Genomic DNA, 20,482 nt, shown 5'->3' with positions numbered 1-20,482 from the left:
TTAACTCAAAAACTGAAAAGGCAAAAGGTGAACACAGACTAAACTATACATACGTACACTACTTGATCGTCAAATGAATGGAGTAAGTGATAATTATTTTCATATTTGGCACTCAACTGGTGCCATTTGTCAAAACAACATATATAGTTTTGGTCAAAAATCGCTATCGGCAAGCTTACGAAAGAAATATTAGTGGTGTCATTATTAGAGGCATGGCTTGCGGCAGGTGCAGAGTGATAGAATTAATCACCACAAGGTTGTCCCCACAAAAAAAATATCACCACATGGTTACATGAAATTACAAGAGAAAAAACAAAGAAAATGTCGGTTAGGTATGTGTGGCCGACCAAAAATGACGAACATTCAGGTCTCGACAAAGTCCAAATTGTTGGTACACATGGATAACTAAATTTGTGATTGCATGAATTGGTGGATACGTGGTTTAATTTTCCAGCTTTTATACATGCGCGGACGCGCACATACGTACTGACTCTTGCAATGGTATACGTCATATTGAATGTGGATAGACCTAGCGAAAATTGTTTTTGGAGGCCGAGCTCCATGGAGGCCTCTATTTGCAATTATTAAAATTCAACAAAATTCATATATATTTCTATGTTTAAAAAATGAAAAAAATAGTAAAATACACATATACATGGAGGCACAATGTACGTGTGTGTGTTAGTTTTCAGAATGGAATAGGTTGAAATGAGGGCTGTGCAAAAAAAAATGAGGCTTTTTAGCACATGATGCTATTCATCCTCAAAGTCCATGAATATTTCTTTTTTTTTTGCATAGGTCGCATTTTAAGGTATTTCACCCTAAATTTTACACACATATACATCTCATTCTTGTATACTTGCATTTTTTTCAGATTCTGTTGAAACCGGAAAGTTTGAATTTTAAATTCCTTAAAAAAAATTGGGCTCCATGAAGCCTGGTCACCAAAACGCTCCAGTCATCTAGGGAGTATAATCCTCATCCTTGTACAATTATATGAAATGTTGGAGTACTATTTTCAACGAGTAATTCTCATCTATTTCGAGGCGCCTACTTCAATTTTATATGTACGTCCAGATTTTGTCCAATATTTAGATTACTTTTGTCAAAATGGGCGGTCGCGTTGTTTCGTTCCATCAACGATGTACTACTAGTACTTGAAAAATGACTTTTTTGTCTTTCCACTGAAGAGCATAAAAACTCTCTCTCCTTTCCCTTGGACAAAGAAATGCATACTGTATGAATCATTGTCACTCATATTGCCACCAACCAACAACAAATTAACGAACAATAACGTGGTTTGTTAGGAGAGAGGAATAAATCTCCGGTACACGTCAACAGCTCATCCAAGACACATTTATCATGTGTTTTCTAAGTTTTGAAACATGAGAATTAGCAAATAAGTCAAGTTTATATCCTCCAAAGCACGAGTCGAGAAGATGACATGATGTGACACTCACCAACGAGGCGGTCCGGCCCTTTATAAAATCTCCTAAGTTGGGGCACCTTCTTCATGTACGAATCTACAGCATGCAACATGGCCTCACCACCCCATGTCAACAAGCACCTCAAACCATTGTTCCAGCTCGTCGTGAACAACTTCCTTGTGCTCGTCGTCGCGCCGGTGACAGCCATCGTGTTCCTCCGTAAAGCCGCACAGCTCGGACCCGAGGAGATCCTCTCCCGGCTCCATGGTTTGCGGCAGGCCCACGCTCTGCTGGCCGTCTTCCTCCCGCTCGCCTTGGCCACCCTCTACCTCATGAGCCGCCCTCGTAGCGTGTACCTCGTCGACTACGCTTGCTGCCGGCCAAATTCCAATTGCCGCGTCTCCATAGGCTCCTCCGTCGAGAATGTTCGCTTCTCGCCTTACCTCGACGATGGAGGTGTCGACTTCATGACGCGCATGCACGAGCGCTCGGGCCTCGGTGACCAGACCTACCTCCACCCTTCGTTCCACTATATCCCCCCGCGATGCTGCTTGAGTGATGCTCGTGACGAGGCGGAGCAGGTCATCTTTGCAGCCGTCGACGACCTGTTCGCCAAGACCGGCATAAGTCCTGGAGCTATCGACATACTCGTCACCAACTGCAGTGGCTTCAACCCGACCCCGAGCTTGGCTGACATCGTCGTGAACAAGTACAAGCTCAGAGCCGACATCCGGAGCGTGCACGTATCCGGGATGGGGTGCAGCGCGGGGGTGATCTCCCTAGAGGTCGTGAGAAACCTCCTGCAGGCGGCACCGCGGGGCGCGCGCGCCCTCATGGTGTCCACGGAGGGCACCTCTATCATCAACTATGCCGGCAGGAACCGGGGGATGCTGCTGCCGCACGCCCTGTTCCGCATGGGCGCGGCCGCGGTGCTGCTGTCGACGTCCAAGTCCATGGCCCGCTTCCGGCTCATGCACATCGTGCGAACGCTCACCGCCGCACACGACAGAGCTTACCTGTGCATTTCCATGAAAGAGGACGACGAGGGAGAAACAGGAGCGTACCTGTCCAAGGACCTTGTACCAGTCGCCGGCGAAGCTCTGAAAGCCAACATCATGGCAATAGGGTCCCTCGTGCTCCCACGGTCGGAGAAGCTACTCTTTGCGATCTCATTCGTTGCGCGGAAGGTGATGAGAAGCAAGATGAAGCTATATGTCCCTGATTTCCGGACGGCCTTCCAGCACTTTTGCATCCATTCCGGTGGCCGCGCGGTGATCGACGCGGTGCAAAATAGCTTAAGATTATCAGACAGGGATGTCGAGGCATCACGGATGACGCTTCACCGGTTCGGGAACACGTCCAGCAGTTCATTGTGGTACGAACTTGCATACATCGAGGCCAAGAGACGGATGAAGAAGGGCGACCGGGTGTGGATGATCGGGTTCGGTTCTGGGTTCAAGTGCAACAGCGCCGTGTGGCAGTGCATGAGGCCGGCCAGCAACATCATTGTCGGCACGCCATGGGCTGATTCTCTTCATATGTATCCTCTCAACTACATCTCGGAGGAAGTGGGCTAAAAAGTTCCTGAATGGACAAGTACAATTCAATTCATACCATAGTATTGATTTGTCTGTTTAACTTTGCTTTATTCATAGCACGCTGAGACAAAGAAAAGATATGTAATGGTGTTGGAGAAAAAATATGAAAAGAAATCATGTTTGTGGAGAAGTAGAGCAACATATAAAACACATTTATACATGTATCTATCTGCAATCCTTTTTTCTACTAAACGGCCACACCCACAACCCCTGCCTCAAGGAGTGCACACAACTATCTTTACTAAAAGACAATATTAATGATCATGATTCTTCTCAGTCCCAATCAAAAGCAGGTGGTGGAGTGTAAATCATCATGAGCCTAACAACATCAGCATGTTCTAACACAGACTTAATGATTTGCATTTTTGTTAGGATCACGTGGAAAATGGAGGATGTCATATGGAGCCTCCATTTTTCGTGAGCCTTTTTATCTTTCTCGCAGTTTAAATAATTACTATATATGGGAAAATTCAAACAGAACGTACTTGGGGCATGAGCTGGGTTGCTAAGAAAATTCCCCTAAAAAAAGAACAATTCTGCTGAGCTAGCAGCGTGGAATCCACAAATAAACACCACGACTGACAACAAAAGAGGGAAATGCCCACTTTAAACAAAACCAATTAGTAGTAGAACGGCTCATTGGTTCTAAAAAAAAAACCCGGCTCATTAGTAGTAGTAGCCTTGCTCGTGGACTAGGCCGATTAACGCTTTTTTTTCTTTGCATCGACATAGAGCGCCAGGTTTTCGTGAGTGCGGTTTGCATTTTCTACTCCCTTCGTCTAAAAAAGATTGTCTTAAATGTTTTTAGATATGAATGTATCTAAACATATTTTAGAGTTAGATGTGTCCGTATCTAGATAAATATAAGAAAAGCTTTTTGGAACGGACTTAATATATTATTAGGAAACTTCTATACGCCTCTCCATCTGGGTTTCTTTTCTGTTTTAATATTGTTCATCTGGTTTTTATTTTAGGTTTTTTGTTATTTGTCCTTCTCCTTTTATTTTTCCGTTCTGCTTTCCCTTTTTTCTTCTTTACAATAATCACAAACATTTTTCTAATTCATGAACTTTTTGTAAATTCAAGACCTTCTTCAAAATCATGAAAAAAAAATCAAGTAAATGAACTTCGCTCAATTCATGAACTTTTATTGAAATTCGTGAACTTTTTTCAAGGTCACGAACTTTTTCAATTTCATGAACAATTTTAAGCCACAATTTTTTTTCATATTCACAAAGTTTTTCAAGTTCTGAAACATTTCTTGAATTCATGAACTTTTTCTGCAATTTATGAACATTGCACATTTTTTGCCACATAAAATGGAAGCCGAAAACTATTTTCAAATTCATGAACTTCTTTCGAGTGCATCAACATTTCTGAAAAACATGAACTATTTTCGAGTTCGTGAACATTGTTTTTCAAGTTCAACAACATTTCTTAAAATTCATTAGCTTTTGTTGAGTTTGCGCACTTTTTTCCAATTCATGGACATTTTCTGAGGGTACCAAATATTTGAAATTCATGAAATTTTTCTAATTCTCAAACTTTTTTTTGAATTGACAAACCTTTTCCAATTCTCAATTTTTCCTATTCCATCATCTTTGATTCAAAATTTTATGAACTTTTCGAATTCATGATCTTTTTCCCATATTAGTGATTTTTTGTTGAATTCTTGAACCTTGCTTTTGGAAATTTATGTCCTTTTTTGAAATTAATGTTTGAAAAAAATCATCAGATTTTTTAAATTCCTATTTTTTCAATAGTTAACGGCCTGTCAACCGTCAATTGGCAACCGGTTTAACCGGCGTGATGTGTCATTTAATGGGCCACAGCCCTCTTAATACACGCATGAGCAGCATCGCCCGCTCTTGGCGTTATAGGCGCCGAGGAGGAGGGCGAGAGCTATATCCCTTTGCTTGTGTCGCTTCAGTTTTTTTGCTTTTTTTGCTTTAGGTTTACTTTGACTGTTCTTTATTTTTTTCCTCTTTTTATCGCTTCTTTATTGGTTTTAATTTTTTCCCATGGTTTTTACACATGTTTTCTTTGTTTCTTTCTTGATTTTTACAGGTTTTCTTTCTTTTTCTTTTTCTTTGATTTTCGTTGCTTTTATTTTTTTTGTCTGGTAGTTTTGATGGGTTTTATTTTTTTAACGCAAGTCTAAGTTTCTTCAGTACATATTATATATTTCAAGTGTGCACTTGAAAAATTGGTTTGATACACGTTGAACATTATTCAATTACACGCTGTACATTTTTATTTTTAGTACATGTTTTGAACACTTTTTTTCATACATGGTCAATATGTTTCCAAGTACACATATAAAATTGTTTTATGGTTATAATTATTATTTTTAAAATATGAAAGCATTTTATACAATGTATAAACATTTTTCAAATGTCACAAACATTATTTTTTAAACGCAAGGACAATTCTTTAAATTGCCCTGTATATTTGTTAATGGTATGAAATATTTCTTTGTACTACAGAGACATTTTTTCAAATTTTCACATACATTTTTTGAAACGTAGGAACACTTTTCGGAACACTATCAACGTTTTTTTAATTGTGTTAAAAAACTTTATACTTTGGTAAAGTTTTTGTAAATTCATGGGTCGTGATTTTTTTGGGTTAAATCTAAATTTTCAAAATAGATTCATATAAATATAAATAGAACAGAAAAAAAGAAGAAGAAAATATTTTAGCACGGCCTCATGGTGGGCTCGCCCTACGTCTACTACTCCTCTTGACACGAGGCTGCCCTACGTCTCTTTATAAGCGAGACAGAGGCGGCCCCTGATGTATGTTTGTCTCTTGAGAGGAAATTAAAAAGTTACACATGTCCCATTTTGTGTGGATGAAAGACTGTCTGATGTCCAAACTAAAATCAGTCAGCTGATAAGTAGACACCCTCAAGATTTTAACCTAGTTTAAGAACACTTGTACATGATGACATACATGGGTAATATTTTTGAACTTCTACGCCAAGGGACTAATTGTAAGATCCGATGGCCATGATTAGATAATGTACCAAATAAATGGTTAAATGTTTATTAATGTGGATTTTTGGCCTATTTCTCTCTTTTTAATTCATATTGTCTTTTTTTAGTATATAGTAGAATAAAATCTATGTCATAGCTAGTATTTGACATAGTATTATGGCGGGTAATCGAATAGAATCACCCACACAATCAAATCAATATATGATCTCAATGGCAAGCTCGAGTTCTTTGGAAGAGGAGTGGTGGATCAGCAGGTTTAGGGTATCTACAACCATGATTTGCATAATCTGGTAACCCTAAAGTGCTAGAAAACCAAGTAATCAAACATATGGGGCAGTCGGAGTTCGCCACTTCCTCGCCGGCAGCTTCCACTTGGGATCTTTGGAGGGGTGGTTGTCCTCGACGTAGGCGTTGGCGGCAAACCTGGAGCCAACCCCTCGTGTTAGACTCTGCTTCTGATTCGTGTTCCTGACTGAATTGTTGTCTGGATTTCTCCTGCTGATTCCGGCAGGTCCTACATCTACATATATACGGTATTTCCTTTAGTACTAGGTGTTTGTTTCAACCAGCGGTAACGTCACTGTTAACGGAATCAGATAACAGTGCAAAAGGAGGTGTGACGGGGCCATTTGCCAATTTGTTTGTTTCATGCACACAAAGGTATCAGGTTGCAGTACTGTGTTTGGCTGGGCCGTGTAATCAACTCAGCACATGTTGGATTGTAAAAAATTCAGCACATGTTGGAGCTGCTGCAACCTGCAGGGGAGGATGCAGGGCTCGTCCCGGACAGGATGATGATGGCGGCGGCACAGGTTTGGGTCTCTGATTACAGCCAATCGCTACCAAACAGGAGTAACGGTTTCGAGTACCGCTGTAATAATCAGATAACGGATCGAAAACAGCGAACCAAACACCAGAAGAGTCCGACAAGGACTCCCTAGCTCGCGCGTACCGGCGTACGTGTGTATATATATACATCCAGGTGCCTGATTTCTTATCCAAATCATCAAATCAATAGCATTGGGTGCAGCGCAGGCACCAATGGCAAGCACAAGTTCTTCGTTCGAGAAGGATGAGGAGCCGTCGGATCCGCAGGTTCAGAAAATCGCACCAGCCGATCCGGCCGCTGGGGGCGAGCCGGCCGGAAACCCTGCAGAGCTGTCGACGACAGAGATCAAGAAGAAGAAGAAGAAGAAGAAGGTGTTGATTCAGGTGCCAGATAGCGATGTGAAACGTGTCCTCTCCTACAAGGAAGAAACCATCGATACGGAGGTGCCCGACCTATGGGTCAGGAGAGACCCAGAACTGGCTGCGAACTTGGGCATAATGTGGGCCAACTTGGCCATGCTCAAGGAGCTCACCAAGGGCCGGATGCTAGAAGAGCAGAGAAACTATAGGGAGCAGTTAAAAACTAAGGGTAGAGTCACCTACGAGCTTGAGGTTGACGAGGACGATCCCAGATTTAAAGATGAACCCACCACCTCTGCTGGAGCAGGACGGAGGAGATACCGCCCGGGCGTCATGAAAAAGCAAGATGGACATACCAGGAAGCTTAATTAAAATCGGTTCTGATTTTTATCCTGCTCCATCTGAGAGTAAAAGTCTGTTTTCCAATTTGTTGAGTCAAGATTTTCATCAACAGTTACACTAGAATTTTATGTGGTTTTTCTCTGCTCCGTTCAGGAAGCTAGCTGTAATATTTTCTTTTTTGGCTATTTCTCAGCTGACAATTGTATATTGGTGCGACAAATGTTACACACGAGTCGTCCAACGAACTCAATTGATCCTGGACGTATGTAGCGCCACATCGTATTTTTTGTTTTTGCATTGTTAGAAACTAGCCCTTCTTACAGAAAAGATTAAAAGAGGATAATAGGAAAAAGGAAGCCAATGATCTCGATTATCACCATAAAGCTAATGAGCTCCAGTAACAGAGATACAGTCCATCTATACACGAAAGCAGGAAAACTAAAAAGACATTGAGCAAAATCATGCAAAGATTGTGCTGAATTGTTGAGCCGTATTTATTCAGGTTCAGATTCGTCAGCTAATAACTGAATGTTCAGGAACAGTAACTGAATGTTCCATCGCTTTCTAAAATCCAATCTTCTCGAACGTTCCGAACGTGTGGTACAGGCTGCATCGATCCCATGCGATTGCACGGTATTCAGGTTCAGTTTCGTCAGCTAATAGCTGGAGATTTTTATGCCCCTGAGTTGAGTTGGTCGCTTCCTCAGTTTCGTCATCGGTCTCTTTCTTAGCTGCTATTGTAGTGATCCGAAAATAGAGATACAGTCCATGTATATACATGAGCGCAGCAAAACCAAAATACTACATTATAGTCGACTAAAGCTAGTCAAAATCCTGCAAAGGTGGTTCTGTATTGTTGAGCCGTATACGTATGCATTAGGGTTCAGGTTAGTCAGCAGCAAATATAGGTGTCAGGTTCATCTTTACGTATATACTAGTACAAATGCCCGTGTGTTGTAACAGGCAAAAAAAAAAAACTTATGTAATCATGTATTAAACGCTAGCGGACAAAGGTGGAAGATAAAGTTTAGCCTACTTAAAATCCTGCAATTTTTCTGCTTTCTTTCACTGAAATATTCGGAGCTACAACGAAGGAAACGGGCTCATTGCTCCTGACTTTGCGCCACTACGATCCACAACGCTCGCGCCATCCCACAAACAGATCAGTAGGGGTAGGGCATATGAGTCGGTCCTGTTGGTTAAACACTCGAACTAATCTCGCTAACCTGCTAACTGACGAAACTAATAGGGAAAACATAACAATCCTGAAACAACTGGCATGGCAGTGAAATCTAACTGAACTTTTCTAAACCTACTGAACTCGCAAGGTTTATTCTAATAAAAACCTGCTTTGTGTGCCATTACGCGCCACTGATATCCAGGGGCGGAGACAAGGGGGGGCGAGCAGGGGGCTAGACCCCTGCCAATCGCTCGCCCCCCTCAACATTTGTAGCAGGTACTATATACTGTGCGTGTGCTAATTGGCCGGAGTTAATTGCATCATTAGCCCATATATATATGTAATACTACTAATTAAATCTAGTTACACCGAAGGACAGTAAGCCAAAGCCCAATAGCCCATGTACGCATGTACGGTTGTGACTTGGCTACTGTTTTCCCCGTTATCTGAACGTGCGTACACGCGTGTTCCGCACTAGGGCATCCCGCTGCCGCCGCCGCTGGCGGCCACGGCCGCCTCTCGTGCCTATCTGTGTTTACCATTGCCGCTGCTGGCTATCGCTCATAACAACGACACCATCAATCGATTTACAGTCCGCTTTCACATGTCAAACGCAGGCTGCATGCAGATCAGATCATGCTGAAAGTCGGGAGATCAGGATAGAGGAAGAAGGTACCATCAGATGCTACTAGCTATTTGGACTTCTAATATGAATTTTACAATCTTAGAATGGTCAATTGGTATTATCTATAAAACATTGTATTAATCGGTTAATCAAGTTTCTTTTTTGTTACAGTAATCAATGATGAAACAAAGGCCAGTAACAATTAAGGGATAAATTCCTTTTTCAAGCCAATGGTTGGACTTCAACCTCCAACATTACTAACGTTGAAAATGTAAATCCATCCGAGGAGCAACCTATTGCAAATAACAATATTGATGATCAGGGGGTTGTGGCACCGGTAGAAGTCGCAGAACAATATATTGCAGATAACAATACTGATGCAAGGGACCCTGTAAGCGCCAATAGATTTGGGAACTCCCTCATGATAAGAAAGAAAAAGCAGGACGATTTATATTCTGGAGGGTGCTTATCAATCATACATGATCATATATATTTTAGGGCAATTGTACAAGTATCTGTGAAGATGGTTGCAGAAGCAAGACTAAAGCTTAAAGTTACAATTGATTCCATCAAGTAAGGAAGATTTTCCGAAAACATTATATAATATACTTTAGTAAAGAATTAACAATTTCTTTTTTTGGTGATTTCATGAGGTGCTTGACATTCAAGCTTGTGCTTATAAAGGTAAGGATGAATCTCCACGATCTACAAATAAAGGTAATTTTCTTGAACCGCTTAAGTTGTTGGCTTATTAATTCTCTTGAACTGCTGAAGTTGCTACTCCCTTATTGTAGCAAAATACATGTTGTCTTGGAAATTCACCAGAAAATACGAAGTATACCTACCATATCGTGCAACAAGAAATTCTGAAATTACATTCTCAAAGAGGTCAGACACAAATTAGAGAAGTAAATTTGTATTAATAAGTTATGTAGTATAATGGTAGACGAAGCACGAGATGTTTTTTTAATAAATGGCTTTCGTTTTCCGCGCCCCCTCATGTCGAAATCCTGGCTCCGTCCCTGCTGATATCCAACTGTGATAAACGCTGAGATTGGGTTACCCTCGTCTCTGTGAGGTGCATATGCACGTGTGTTGTCACGGGTTGCATTATCTTTTTTTGGATCATGGAGTGTTGATACGAAAGAGGCCAACCCAACGTCCTTTATTGACGCATATTTAAGGCATGCACTACCATCAGATGAAAGAATAATGATGCATGAAATAGTCTTTTAGGAAGAAATATATATTGTAATTCATTTAAATGATTTTTAGAGAATCATCGGAAGATTTGAATCCAATGATTTTGATTTTGTATATTTTTTGATTTGCAAGATTATATTTCAATCCTAATGGTTATTTTCACTATTTGGGCTTGGTCCAAACACAAGAAAAAAATGATATTCTCTCATGATGCGTCTCTCACATACTCCCGTTCTAGTACAAATACGTGCATTTGCTCAGTAAAAAAATGCATTGTGCATGTCCTCCTTTTTGTTGGGGATTAAAAAAAATCAATCAGCTAATAGAAATAGCGCTGGTTAGTTCGAGCCGACACGTACACCATCCATCACGTCACGTTTACCTCGCTCTAGAGAGGCCACGCTTCAAAGCTTATCCATTCGTCTCCACCTCCATCGCCCTCGTTCTATTTTATCTCTCCATCTCTCCGCTCTCGCATCCTTGCCGAGCACCCGTTGCTTCCAGCCGGCCTGACGAGTGGCGACTGTTGACGAGCTACCACTGGAAACCCCGGTGACTATCCCACATGCCGCTTCCCCTGGTAGTGCGCCGCTACCAGCAACCCCATCTTCAGCTCCTCCCCCTCGCCGTCATCGGAGTCCGGGGGCCGCCACCATGCGAAGCCTCTGTCGTGGCGGCGGCGCCGGGCGAGGCTTCTCTTCGCCTCTCGGCTGGCCCGTTGCGTGCGCCCCCCTCGTGGCGGTCAGCTCGGCGCTCCGTACGCACGTCGATGCGTCTCTTGGTGGCAGATCCGGGGAGGTTGTGCTCCCATGGCACTAGTGCAGAACCGGGCAATAGCACCGGTTCGTAAGGCCCTTTAGTGCCGATTCGGTAACCGGCACTAAATTGTGGGCACTAAAGCCCCCCCCCCCCCAAGTACCGGTTCAGCATGAATCGGTGCTAAAGGGCAACCACGTGGCACGAGTCAGCTTCGGGGGCAGGGAGCCCTTTAGTACCGGTTGGTGTCACCAACAGGTATTAAAAGGTTGGGAGTTGGGTTTATGATTTTTTTTTCATTTAATTTTGTGTTTTTCATTTAATTCTTTTTTGTTTGCTGGTATTTTACGATACTACATATCGTACACATTATGCATATATATAAATAGAATTTCTAGTAGAGCCGATCATAATATATATATATATATATATATATATATATATATATGATTCCTCTTCTATATTCCTGGGAGTATATACTCCCATTCTCAATATACCTCATATACGCATTAATTATACCTCTTTATTACTCTCAATATACTTCATTAAATATTCTAGATACCCCAATACAAGTTTTGTTGAAAAAATATCATCTGCGATGTACTTTTTGTAATATACCTTTTTCACATACAAACACATCAATATATACGTAAACATTTAAAAATATGTCGACTCACATGAATTTTTTCATGGAACTCATTTTGGGGTATCTAATAATTACTAATGAAGTATATTAAAAATAATAAAATGGTATAAAAGATTCATCTATGTGGTATATGAGAAGCGGTAGTACGTACTCCCAGGAGTACACAACCATTTTCCTATATATAATCGAATGTCTCACAACCACCATTAATTAATTCACACATATATACGCACATGTGTGTGTGTGTATATATATATATATAGGAAAATGGTTGTGTACTTTTGGGAGTACGTACTCCCGCTTCTCATATACCATATAGATGAATCTTTTATACCTTTTTATTATTTTTAATATACTTTATTAGTAATTATTAGATACCCAAAATGAGTTTTATGAAAAAAATTCATGTGAGTCTATGTATTTTTAAATATTTACGTATATACTAATGTGTTTGTATATGAAAAGATATATTACAAAAAGTACGACGCAGATGATATTTTTTGAACTAAACTCATATTTGGGTATCTTAGAATATTTAATGAAGTATATTGAGAATAATAAAGAGGTATAATTAATGCGTATATGAGGTATATTGAGGATGGGAGTACATACTCTTAAGAATACAGAAGAGGAGTCATATATATATATATATATATATATATATATATATATAGACACACACACACAATTAGCTAGCTATCTACAATTTCTCCTAATTGGTGCCTTCGGAGCCAGTGACATTAGCCTAATTGATGCCTTCGGAGCACGATAACAATTGGAAGTGGTTCATGAGGGCAGTAGCGGGTAATAGTATTCTCCTTTGGGATCTATGACCTGATCGAGCAAAAAATCCCGCTATTTCCTCTTGAATTGCTTCTATGCGGTCCTTTGTTAGGAGATTCTCCAGCACCTCTTTGAACTGTTAAGAAGGAGATCAATATGCATGTGTATTAGTTGTGTGACTAGATATCGATAATGGTGTAAAAATCGTGAATAGTATTCTGACAAATGTACCCACTCATGTCTTTGAGATCTGCTCCTTTCGGACGTCATCATGCGAATGTTCTCGCAAACGTAGTATGCACACAGATTATTCCCCGGCGCCTGCTTCAGAGCATTTACGAGAATGGAATTTGATCAGATAATAATTAATCAAATATGATAATTAAAGAGATGGCAGCTAGCTAGTACTACTTAATTACTTACCTGGGGTCGATACCATTTCAGATTTTGTTTCCATGGGCCTGGAGTGGCCCTGATGAACTTTGCCCAAGCCCTGCCCGCTGACAAAAAAAATGAATAAATGAGTTATTAAATAGTTGTTATCAGGAAATGACGAACTAATTAAATAGGCCGAGATATAGTTAATAATGATTGAAATTACCTGTTGACTATCCCCTTCACGATGGTGTAGTCACTTGCTTTCTTAAGTAGTGAGTCTGGTACTTCAACTGTTCCTTCATCAACTTTAATGATTAACAAGATCCAGTGAAATCTGCGTGCACACATGTTTGCATGTCTTAATTAAGCGGGCATATGTAAGCAAAAACATGTAGCTAGGTAGTAGGCAAAAACAGAATTTGTAGTACAAGACAGTGTGACTCACTCGAAGTTGTAAGGAAGTAGTATATCTTCATTGTATTTGAGGCGCTTGAATAACTCTAGCATGCTTTCCTCTACACTTTTTTCGTAATATGCATCTAATTTCCATGGGTATTCATTAATGGTATTTGGGTCAACGAACCCAATGCCATAGCGTCCACCTTTTTTCATTTCATAAATCTTCATCCTGCATAATACCACAGAAAAGAATATAGTGAGGATAATTACAGGTAATGATTGATCAAAATGATCACTACAGCTAGCTTGAGACTTAAATTATAGAAAGAAATCACTTACAGACAATAGCAACTGACGATAGATTTGTCGAGTGCGTCTTGATTGTATAGCTGAAATAGTTCTGAATACTCAACGGTCACAACTTTCTCATGGTAGTAATGATCCTTCTTGACATTCACCATGAGGGACTCTCGATTGGAAATCTTTGTAATGTCCATGTACCATTGATGCAATTCATACATTCTCGTTGGGAGCTTCTTGACCTCGTCTGGCTCGACCAAAGGTTGGCCCCGGACATATTTCCGTTTTATTTCCTCCTCTCTAGTCGGACACATGGGCTCGATATCGAGGAGTTGTCCAACAGTGATCATGAGCGTTTCAGCCTGCTCAATATGCTCCTCGGTTATTACCACATCGCCCAGCCCGAGAACGTTAACGGTTTGCCCACAATAATATTGGGCGCGCCTACTCTCATGTGTTGTTGGCACAACGAGCGGGGGGATTGATTGCGCCGCCTGTTCTCCCAGCTGGGGAACGGTTTTACCGCTCCTTTTGCCAGCTGATTTGCTCGAGCTCGAGCTTGCCTCTTTCTGTAGACGTGCTCGATTTAACTTCTTGATGTGGCGCTCATAGTCTATGTCAACAGGCTTGGGAGCTGGTGCTCTAGCCATACGAATGAAGTGGTCAATCTTTTCCTCAGGCACTTTCTCCCTTGGCGGCGGTGGTGGTTTCGGTGCAAAATGGGCTTCCACCTCGGCCTTCGATATGGCTACGTTTTCCTCCTCGGACTTGTCGTAAAGCCTCTGCGGAAGAGGCACGAGGCTTGGACCATATTAAAATCGCTTGCCTCCGCCTGTACCTCCAGTACTACCTCGAATTGTACCGCTACGCACCATAGCTGAGGCGGCTCTCTTCCGTGATTGCTGAGGCGGCGAAGACGGCTGACATGGCTGAGTTGGAGGAGGAGGAGTGGCCTGAAGTTGTGCCGGACTTGGAGGAGGAGTGGCCTGAAGCTGTGCTGGACTTGGAGGAGGAGTGGTCTGACGCTTTGCCGGACTTGGAGGAGGAGGAGTGGCCTGAAGCTGTGCCGGACTTGGAGGAGGAGTGGCCTGACGCGTTGGTGGACTTGGAGGAGCGGGAGTCTGCTGACTCGGTGGCGGACTTCGACGAGGAGTCGGATGACGCGGTGTCGGTGGTCTTTGAAAGATGATGCAATCCTTTCTCCATAGGATGATACGATGGTTGGCCTCTCCCAGTGTGTGCTCATCGTCACCTCCAGGAATGTCAAGCTCTAGCCCCGAATATTAGTCCACCACCTCATCAACCAAGACACGAGCATAGCCCGCTGGAATCGGGTTGCAATGGAAGGTTGCCTCGGGGGGATTTGTAAAAGCAAGGGCGTCCGCCATCTTCATGGATATGTTCTTCATTTTGAAGTGTAGCTCGCAGTTAGTGTTCTCCATGATGTCATCCACTGGGTAGCTATCCAGCAATGCGTTGCCCGGGGCGGAACCCACGCTGCTTCTCGGCATCGATGGGACGGTGCTATCCAATGCTGGATCATCCGCTAGCTGCTGCAGCTGCTGAGACCCCCTTTGCTGGCTAAGTGAGTCGATCTGCTCCTGCTGCCGCTAGAATTTGACTGCCAAGTCCGCGTGCGCTGATTCTAGGCCTTGAAGTGAAGGAAATATGCCCTAGAGGCAATAATAAAGTTATTATTTATTTCCTTATATCATGATAAATGTTTATTATTCATGCTAGAATTGTATTAACCGGAAACGTAATACTTGTGTGAATACATAGACAAACAAAGTGTCACTAGTATGCCTCTACTTGACTAGCTTGTTAATCGAAGATGGTTATGTTTCCTAACCATAGACATGAGTTGTCATTTGATTAACGGGATCACATCATTAGGAGAATGATGTGATTGACATGACCCATTCCATTAGCTTAGCACCCGATCGTTTAGTATGTTGTTATTGCTTTCTTCATGACTTATACATGTTCCTATGACTATGATATTATGCAACTCCCGTTTACCAGAGGAACACTTTGTGTGCTACCAAACGTCACAACGTAACTGGGTGATTATAAAGGTGCTCTACAGGTGTCTCCAAAGGTACTTGTTGGGTTGGCGTATTTCGAGATTAGGATTTGTCACTCCGATTGTCGGAGAGGTATCTCTGGGCCCACTCGGTAATGCACATCACTATAAGCCTTGCAAGCATTGCAACTAATGAGTTAGTTGCGGGATGATGTATTACGGAACGAGTAAAGAGACTTGCCGGTAACGAGATTGAACTAGGTATTGAGATACCGACGATCGAATCTCGGGCAAGTAACATACCGATGACAAAGGGAACAACGTATGTTGTTATGCGGTCTGACCGATAAAGATCTTCGTAGAATATGTAGGAGCCAATATGAGCATCCAGGTTCCGCTATTGGTTATTGACCGGAGACGTGTCTCGGTCATGTCTACATTGTTCTCGAACCCGTAGGGTCCGCACGCTTAACGTTACGATGACAGTTTCATTATGAGTTTATATATTTTGATGTACCGAAGGTTGTTCGGCGTCCCGGATGTGATCACGGACTTGACGAGGAGTCTCGAAATGGTTGAGACATAAATATCGATATATTGGATGACTATATTTGGACACCTGAAAGGTTCCGGGTAAGATTGGGACAATACCGGATCACCAGGAGGTTATCGGAACCCCCCCGGAAGGTATATGGGCCTTATTGGGCCTTAGTGGAAAGGAGGGGAAAGGAGCAATGGAGGGGGCGCCCCCCCAAGCCCAATCCGAATTGGGAGGGGGGCCGGCCCCCCCTTTCCTTCCTCCCTCCTTCCTCTTCCTTCCCTCTCCTACTCCTAATAGGAAAAAGGGGAGTCCTACTCCCGGTGGGAGTTGGACTCCCCCCTTGGGCGCGCCACCCTCCTTGGCCGGCCCCCTCCTCCACTCCTTTATATACGGGGGCAGGGGGGCACCCCAGAGACACAACAATTGATCATTGATCTCTTAGCCGTGTGCGGTGGCCCCCTCCGCCATAATCCTCGATAATATTGTAGCGGTGCTTAGGCGAAGCCCTGCGACGGTAGAACATCAATATCATCACCACGCCGTCGTGCTGACGGAACTCATCCCCGACACTTTGCTGGATCGGAGTCCGGGGATCGTCGTCGAGCTGAACGTGTACAAAAACTCGGAGGTGCCGTAGTTTCGGTGCTTGATCGGTCGGGCCGTGAAGACGTACGACTACAACCGTGTTGTTATAACGCTTCCGCTTCCGGTCTACGAGGGTACGTAGACAACACTCTCCCCTCTCGTTGTTGTGCATCACCATGATCTTGCGTGTGCGTAGGAATTTTTTTGAAATTACTACGTTCCCCACAGTGGCATCAGAGTCAGGTTTTATGTGTTGATGTTATATGCACGAGTAGAACACAAGTGAGTTGTGGGCGATATAAGTCATACTGCTTACCAGCATGTCATACTTTGGTTCGGCGGTATTGTTGGATGAAGCGGCCCGGACCGACATTACGTGTACGCTTACACGAGACTGGTTCTACCGACGTGCTTTGCACACAAGTGGCTGGCGGGTGTCAGTTTCTCCAACTTTAGTTGAATCGAGTGTGGCTACGCCCGGTCCTTGCGAAGGTTAAAACAACACCAACTTGACAAACTATCGTTGTAGTTTTTGATGCGTAGGTAAGATTGGTTCTTGCTAAGCCCGTAGCAGCCACGTAAAACTTGCAACAACAAAGTAGAGGACGTCTAACTTGTTTTTGCACGGCATGTTGTGATGTGATCTGGTCAAGACGTGATGAGATATAAGTTGTTGTATGAGATGATCATGTTTTCTTGAAGTTATCGGCAACTGGCAAAAGCCTTATGGTTGTCTCTCTATTGCATAAAATGCAAGCACCAAATAATTGCTTTACTTTATCGCTATGCGATAGCAATAGTTGCAAGAGCAATAGTTGGCGAGACGACCATGTGACGACACATTGATATAGATCAAGATGATGGAGATCATGGTGTCATGCCGGTGACGATGGAGATCATGACGATGCTTTGGAAGTGGAGATCAAAGGCACAAGATGATGATGACCATATCATGTCACATATTATGATTGCATGTGATGTTTATTTTTTATACATCTTATTTTGCTTAGTTCGGCGGTAGCATTATAAGATGATCTCTCACTAAATTTCAAGATAAAAGTGTTCTCCCTGAGTATGCATCATTGCCAAAGTTCGTCGTGCCCAGACACCACGTGATGATCGGGTGTGATAAGCTCTACGTCCATCTACAACGGGTGCAAGCCAGTTTTGCACACGCAGAATACTCAGGTTAAACTTGACGAGCCTAGCATATGCAGATATGGCCTCGGAACATTGAGACCGAAAGGTCGAGCGTGAATCATATAGTAGATATGATCAACATAGTGATGTTCACCATTGAAAACTACTTCATTTCACGTGATGATCGGTTATGGTTTAGTTGATTTGGATCACATGATCACTTAGATGATTGGAGGGATGTCAATCTAAGTGGGAGTTCTTAAGTAATATGATTAATTGAACTTTAATTTATCATGAACTTAGTCCTGGTAGTATTAGCATATCTATGTTGTAGATCAATAGCTCGCGATGTTGCTCCCCGTTTAATTTTTATATGTTCCTAGAGAAAACTAAGTTGAAAAATGTTAGTAGCAATGATGCGGATTGGATCCGTGATCTGAGGATTATCCTCATTGCTGCACAAAAGAATTATGTCCTTGATGCACCGCTAGGTGACTAACCTATTGCAGGAGCAGATGCATACGTTATGAACGTTTGGCTAGCTCAATATGATGACTACTTGATAGTTTAGTGCACCATGCTTAACAGCTTAGAATCGGGACTTCAAAGACGTTTTGAACGTCATGGATCATATGAGATGTTTCAGAAGTTGAAGTTAATATTTCAAGCAAATACCCGAGTTGAGAGATATGAAGTCTCTAACAAGTTCTATAGCTAAAAGATGGAGGAGAATAGCTCAAGCAGTGAGCATGTTCTCAGATTGTCTGAGTACTACAATCGCTTGAATCAAGTGGGAGTTAATCTTACAGATAAAATAATGATTGACAGAATTCTCTAGTCACCATCACCAAGTTACTAGAACTTCGTGATGAACTGCAAGGGATAACGGAAACAATTCCCAAGCTCTTCGTGATACTGAAATCAACGAAGGTAGAAATCAAGAAAAACATCAAGTGTTGATGGTTGACAAGACCACTAGTTTCAAGAAAAGGGGCAAAGGAAAGAAGGGGAACTTCAAGAAGAACGGCAAGGAAGTTACTGCTCTAGTGAAGAAGCCCAAGTCTGGACCTAAGCCTGAGACTAAGTGCTTCTACTACAAAGGGACTGGTCACTAGAAGCGGGACTACCCTAAGTAATTGGCGGACAAGAAGGATGGTAAAGTGAACATAGGTATATTTGATATACATGGTATTGATGTGTACTTTACTAGTGTTTATAGCAACCCCTCAGTATTTTGATACTAGTTCAGTTGCTAAGAATAGTAACCCGAAACGGGAGTTGCAGAATGAACAGAGACTAGTTAAGGGTGAAGTGACGATGTGTATTGGAAATGGTTCCAAGATTGATATGATTATCATCGCACACTCCCTATACTTTCGGGATTAGTGTTAAACCTAAAATAAATGTTATTTAGTGTTCGCGTTGAGCATGAATATGATTGGATCATGTTTATTGCAATACGGTTATTCATGTAAGTTAGAGAATAATTGTTGTTCTGTTTACATGAATAAAATCTTCTATGGTCATACACCCAATGAAAATGGTTTGTTGGATCTCGATCGTGGTGATACACATTTTCATAATGTTGAAGCCGAAAGATGCAAAGTTAATAATGATAGTGCAACTTATTTGTGGCAATGCCGTTTAAGTCATATTGGTATAAAGCACATGAAGAAAATCCATGCTGATGGGCTTTTGGAATCACTTGATTATGAATCAGTTGATGCTTGCGAACCATGCCTCATGGGCAAGATGACTAAGACTCCGTTCTCCAGAACAATGGAGCGAGCAAAAGAATTGTTGGAAATCATACATACTGATGTTATGTGGTCCGATGAATATTGAGGCTCACAGCAGGTATCATTATTTTCTGATCTTCACAGATGATTTGAGCAGATATGAGTATATCTACTTGATGAAACACAAGTCTGAAACATTTGAAAAGTTCAAAGAATTTCAGAGTGAAGTGGAGAATCATCGTAGCAAAAATAAAAGTTTCTACGATATGATCGTAGAAGTAAAATATTTGAGTTACGAGTTTGCCTTCAGTTAAAACAATGTGAAATAGTTTCACTACTCACGCCACCTGGAACACCACAGTATAATGGTGTGTCCGAACGTCGTAACCGTACTTTATTAGATATGGTGCGATCTATGATGTCTCTTACTGATTACCACTATTGTTTTGAGGTTATGCATTAGAGACAGCTACATTCACGTTAAATAGGGCACCATCTAAATCCGTTGAGACGACACCGTATGAACTGTGGTTTGGCAAGAAACCTAAGGTGTCGTTTCTTAAAGTTTGGGACTGCGACGCTTATGTGAAAAAGTTTCAACTTGATAAGCTCGAACCCAAATCGGAG

The 20,482-nt window shown here is 42.1% G+C and overlaps 1 protein-coding gene and 1 pseudogene across 1 annotated transcript; both read left to right on the top strand.

Annotated features, from left to right (window-relative positions):
- The first annotated feature begins 1,532 nt into the window (after positions 1–1,532).
- On the top strand, positions 1,533–3,155 carry LOC125544518 (3-ketoacyl-CoA synthase 5 pseudogene; annotated as a pseudogene).
- A 3,910-nt stretch (positions 3,156–7,065) lies between these two features.
- On the top strand, positions 7,066–7,584 carry LOC125532623 (uncharacterized). Its single transcript, XM_048696618.1, has one exon. It carries the CDS (start codon positions 7,066–7,068, stop codon positions 7,582–7,584), a length of 519 nt encoding a protein of 172 aa, XP_048552575.1.
- Positions 7,585–20,482: the final 12,898 nt, after the last annotated feature.

The sequence above is a fragment of the Triticum urartu genome, chromosome 1A (genome assembly GCF_056163025.1).
Source record: "Triticum urartu cultivar PI428250 chromosome 1A, HENAU_Tu73, whole genome shotgun sequence".
NCBI lineage: Eukaryota > Viridiplantae > Streptophyta > Magnoliopsida > Poales > Poaceae > Triticum > Triticum urartu.
Note: the sequence above shows the minus strand (reverse complement) of the source record. Positions and strands in the feature narration are given on the sequence as shown.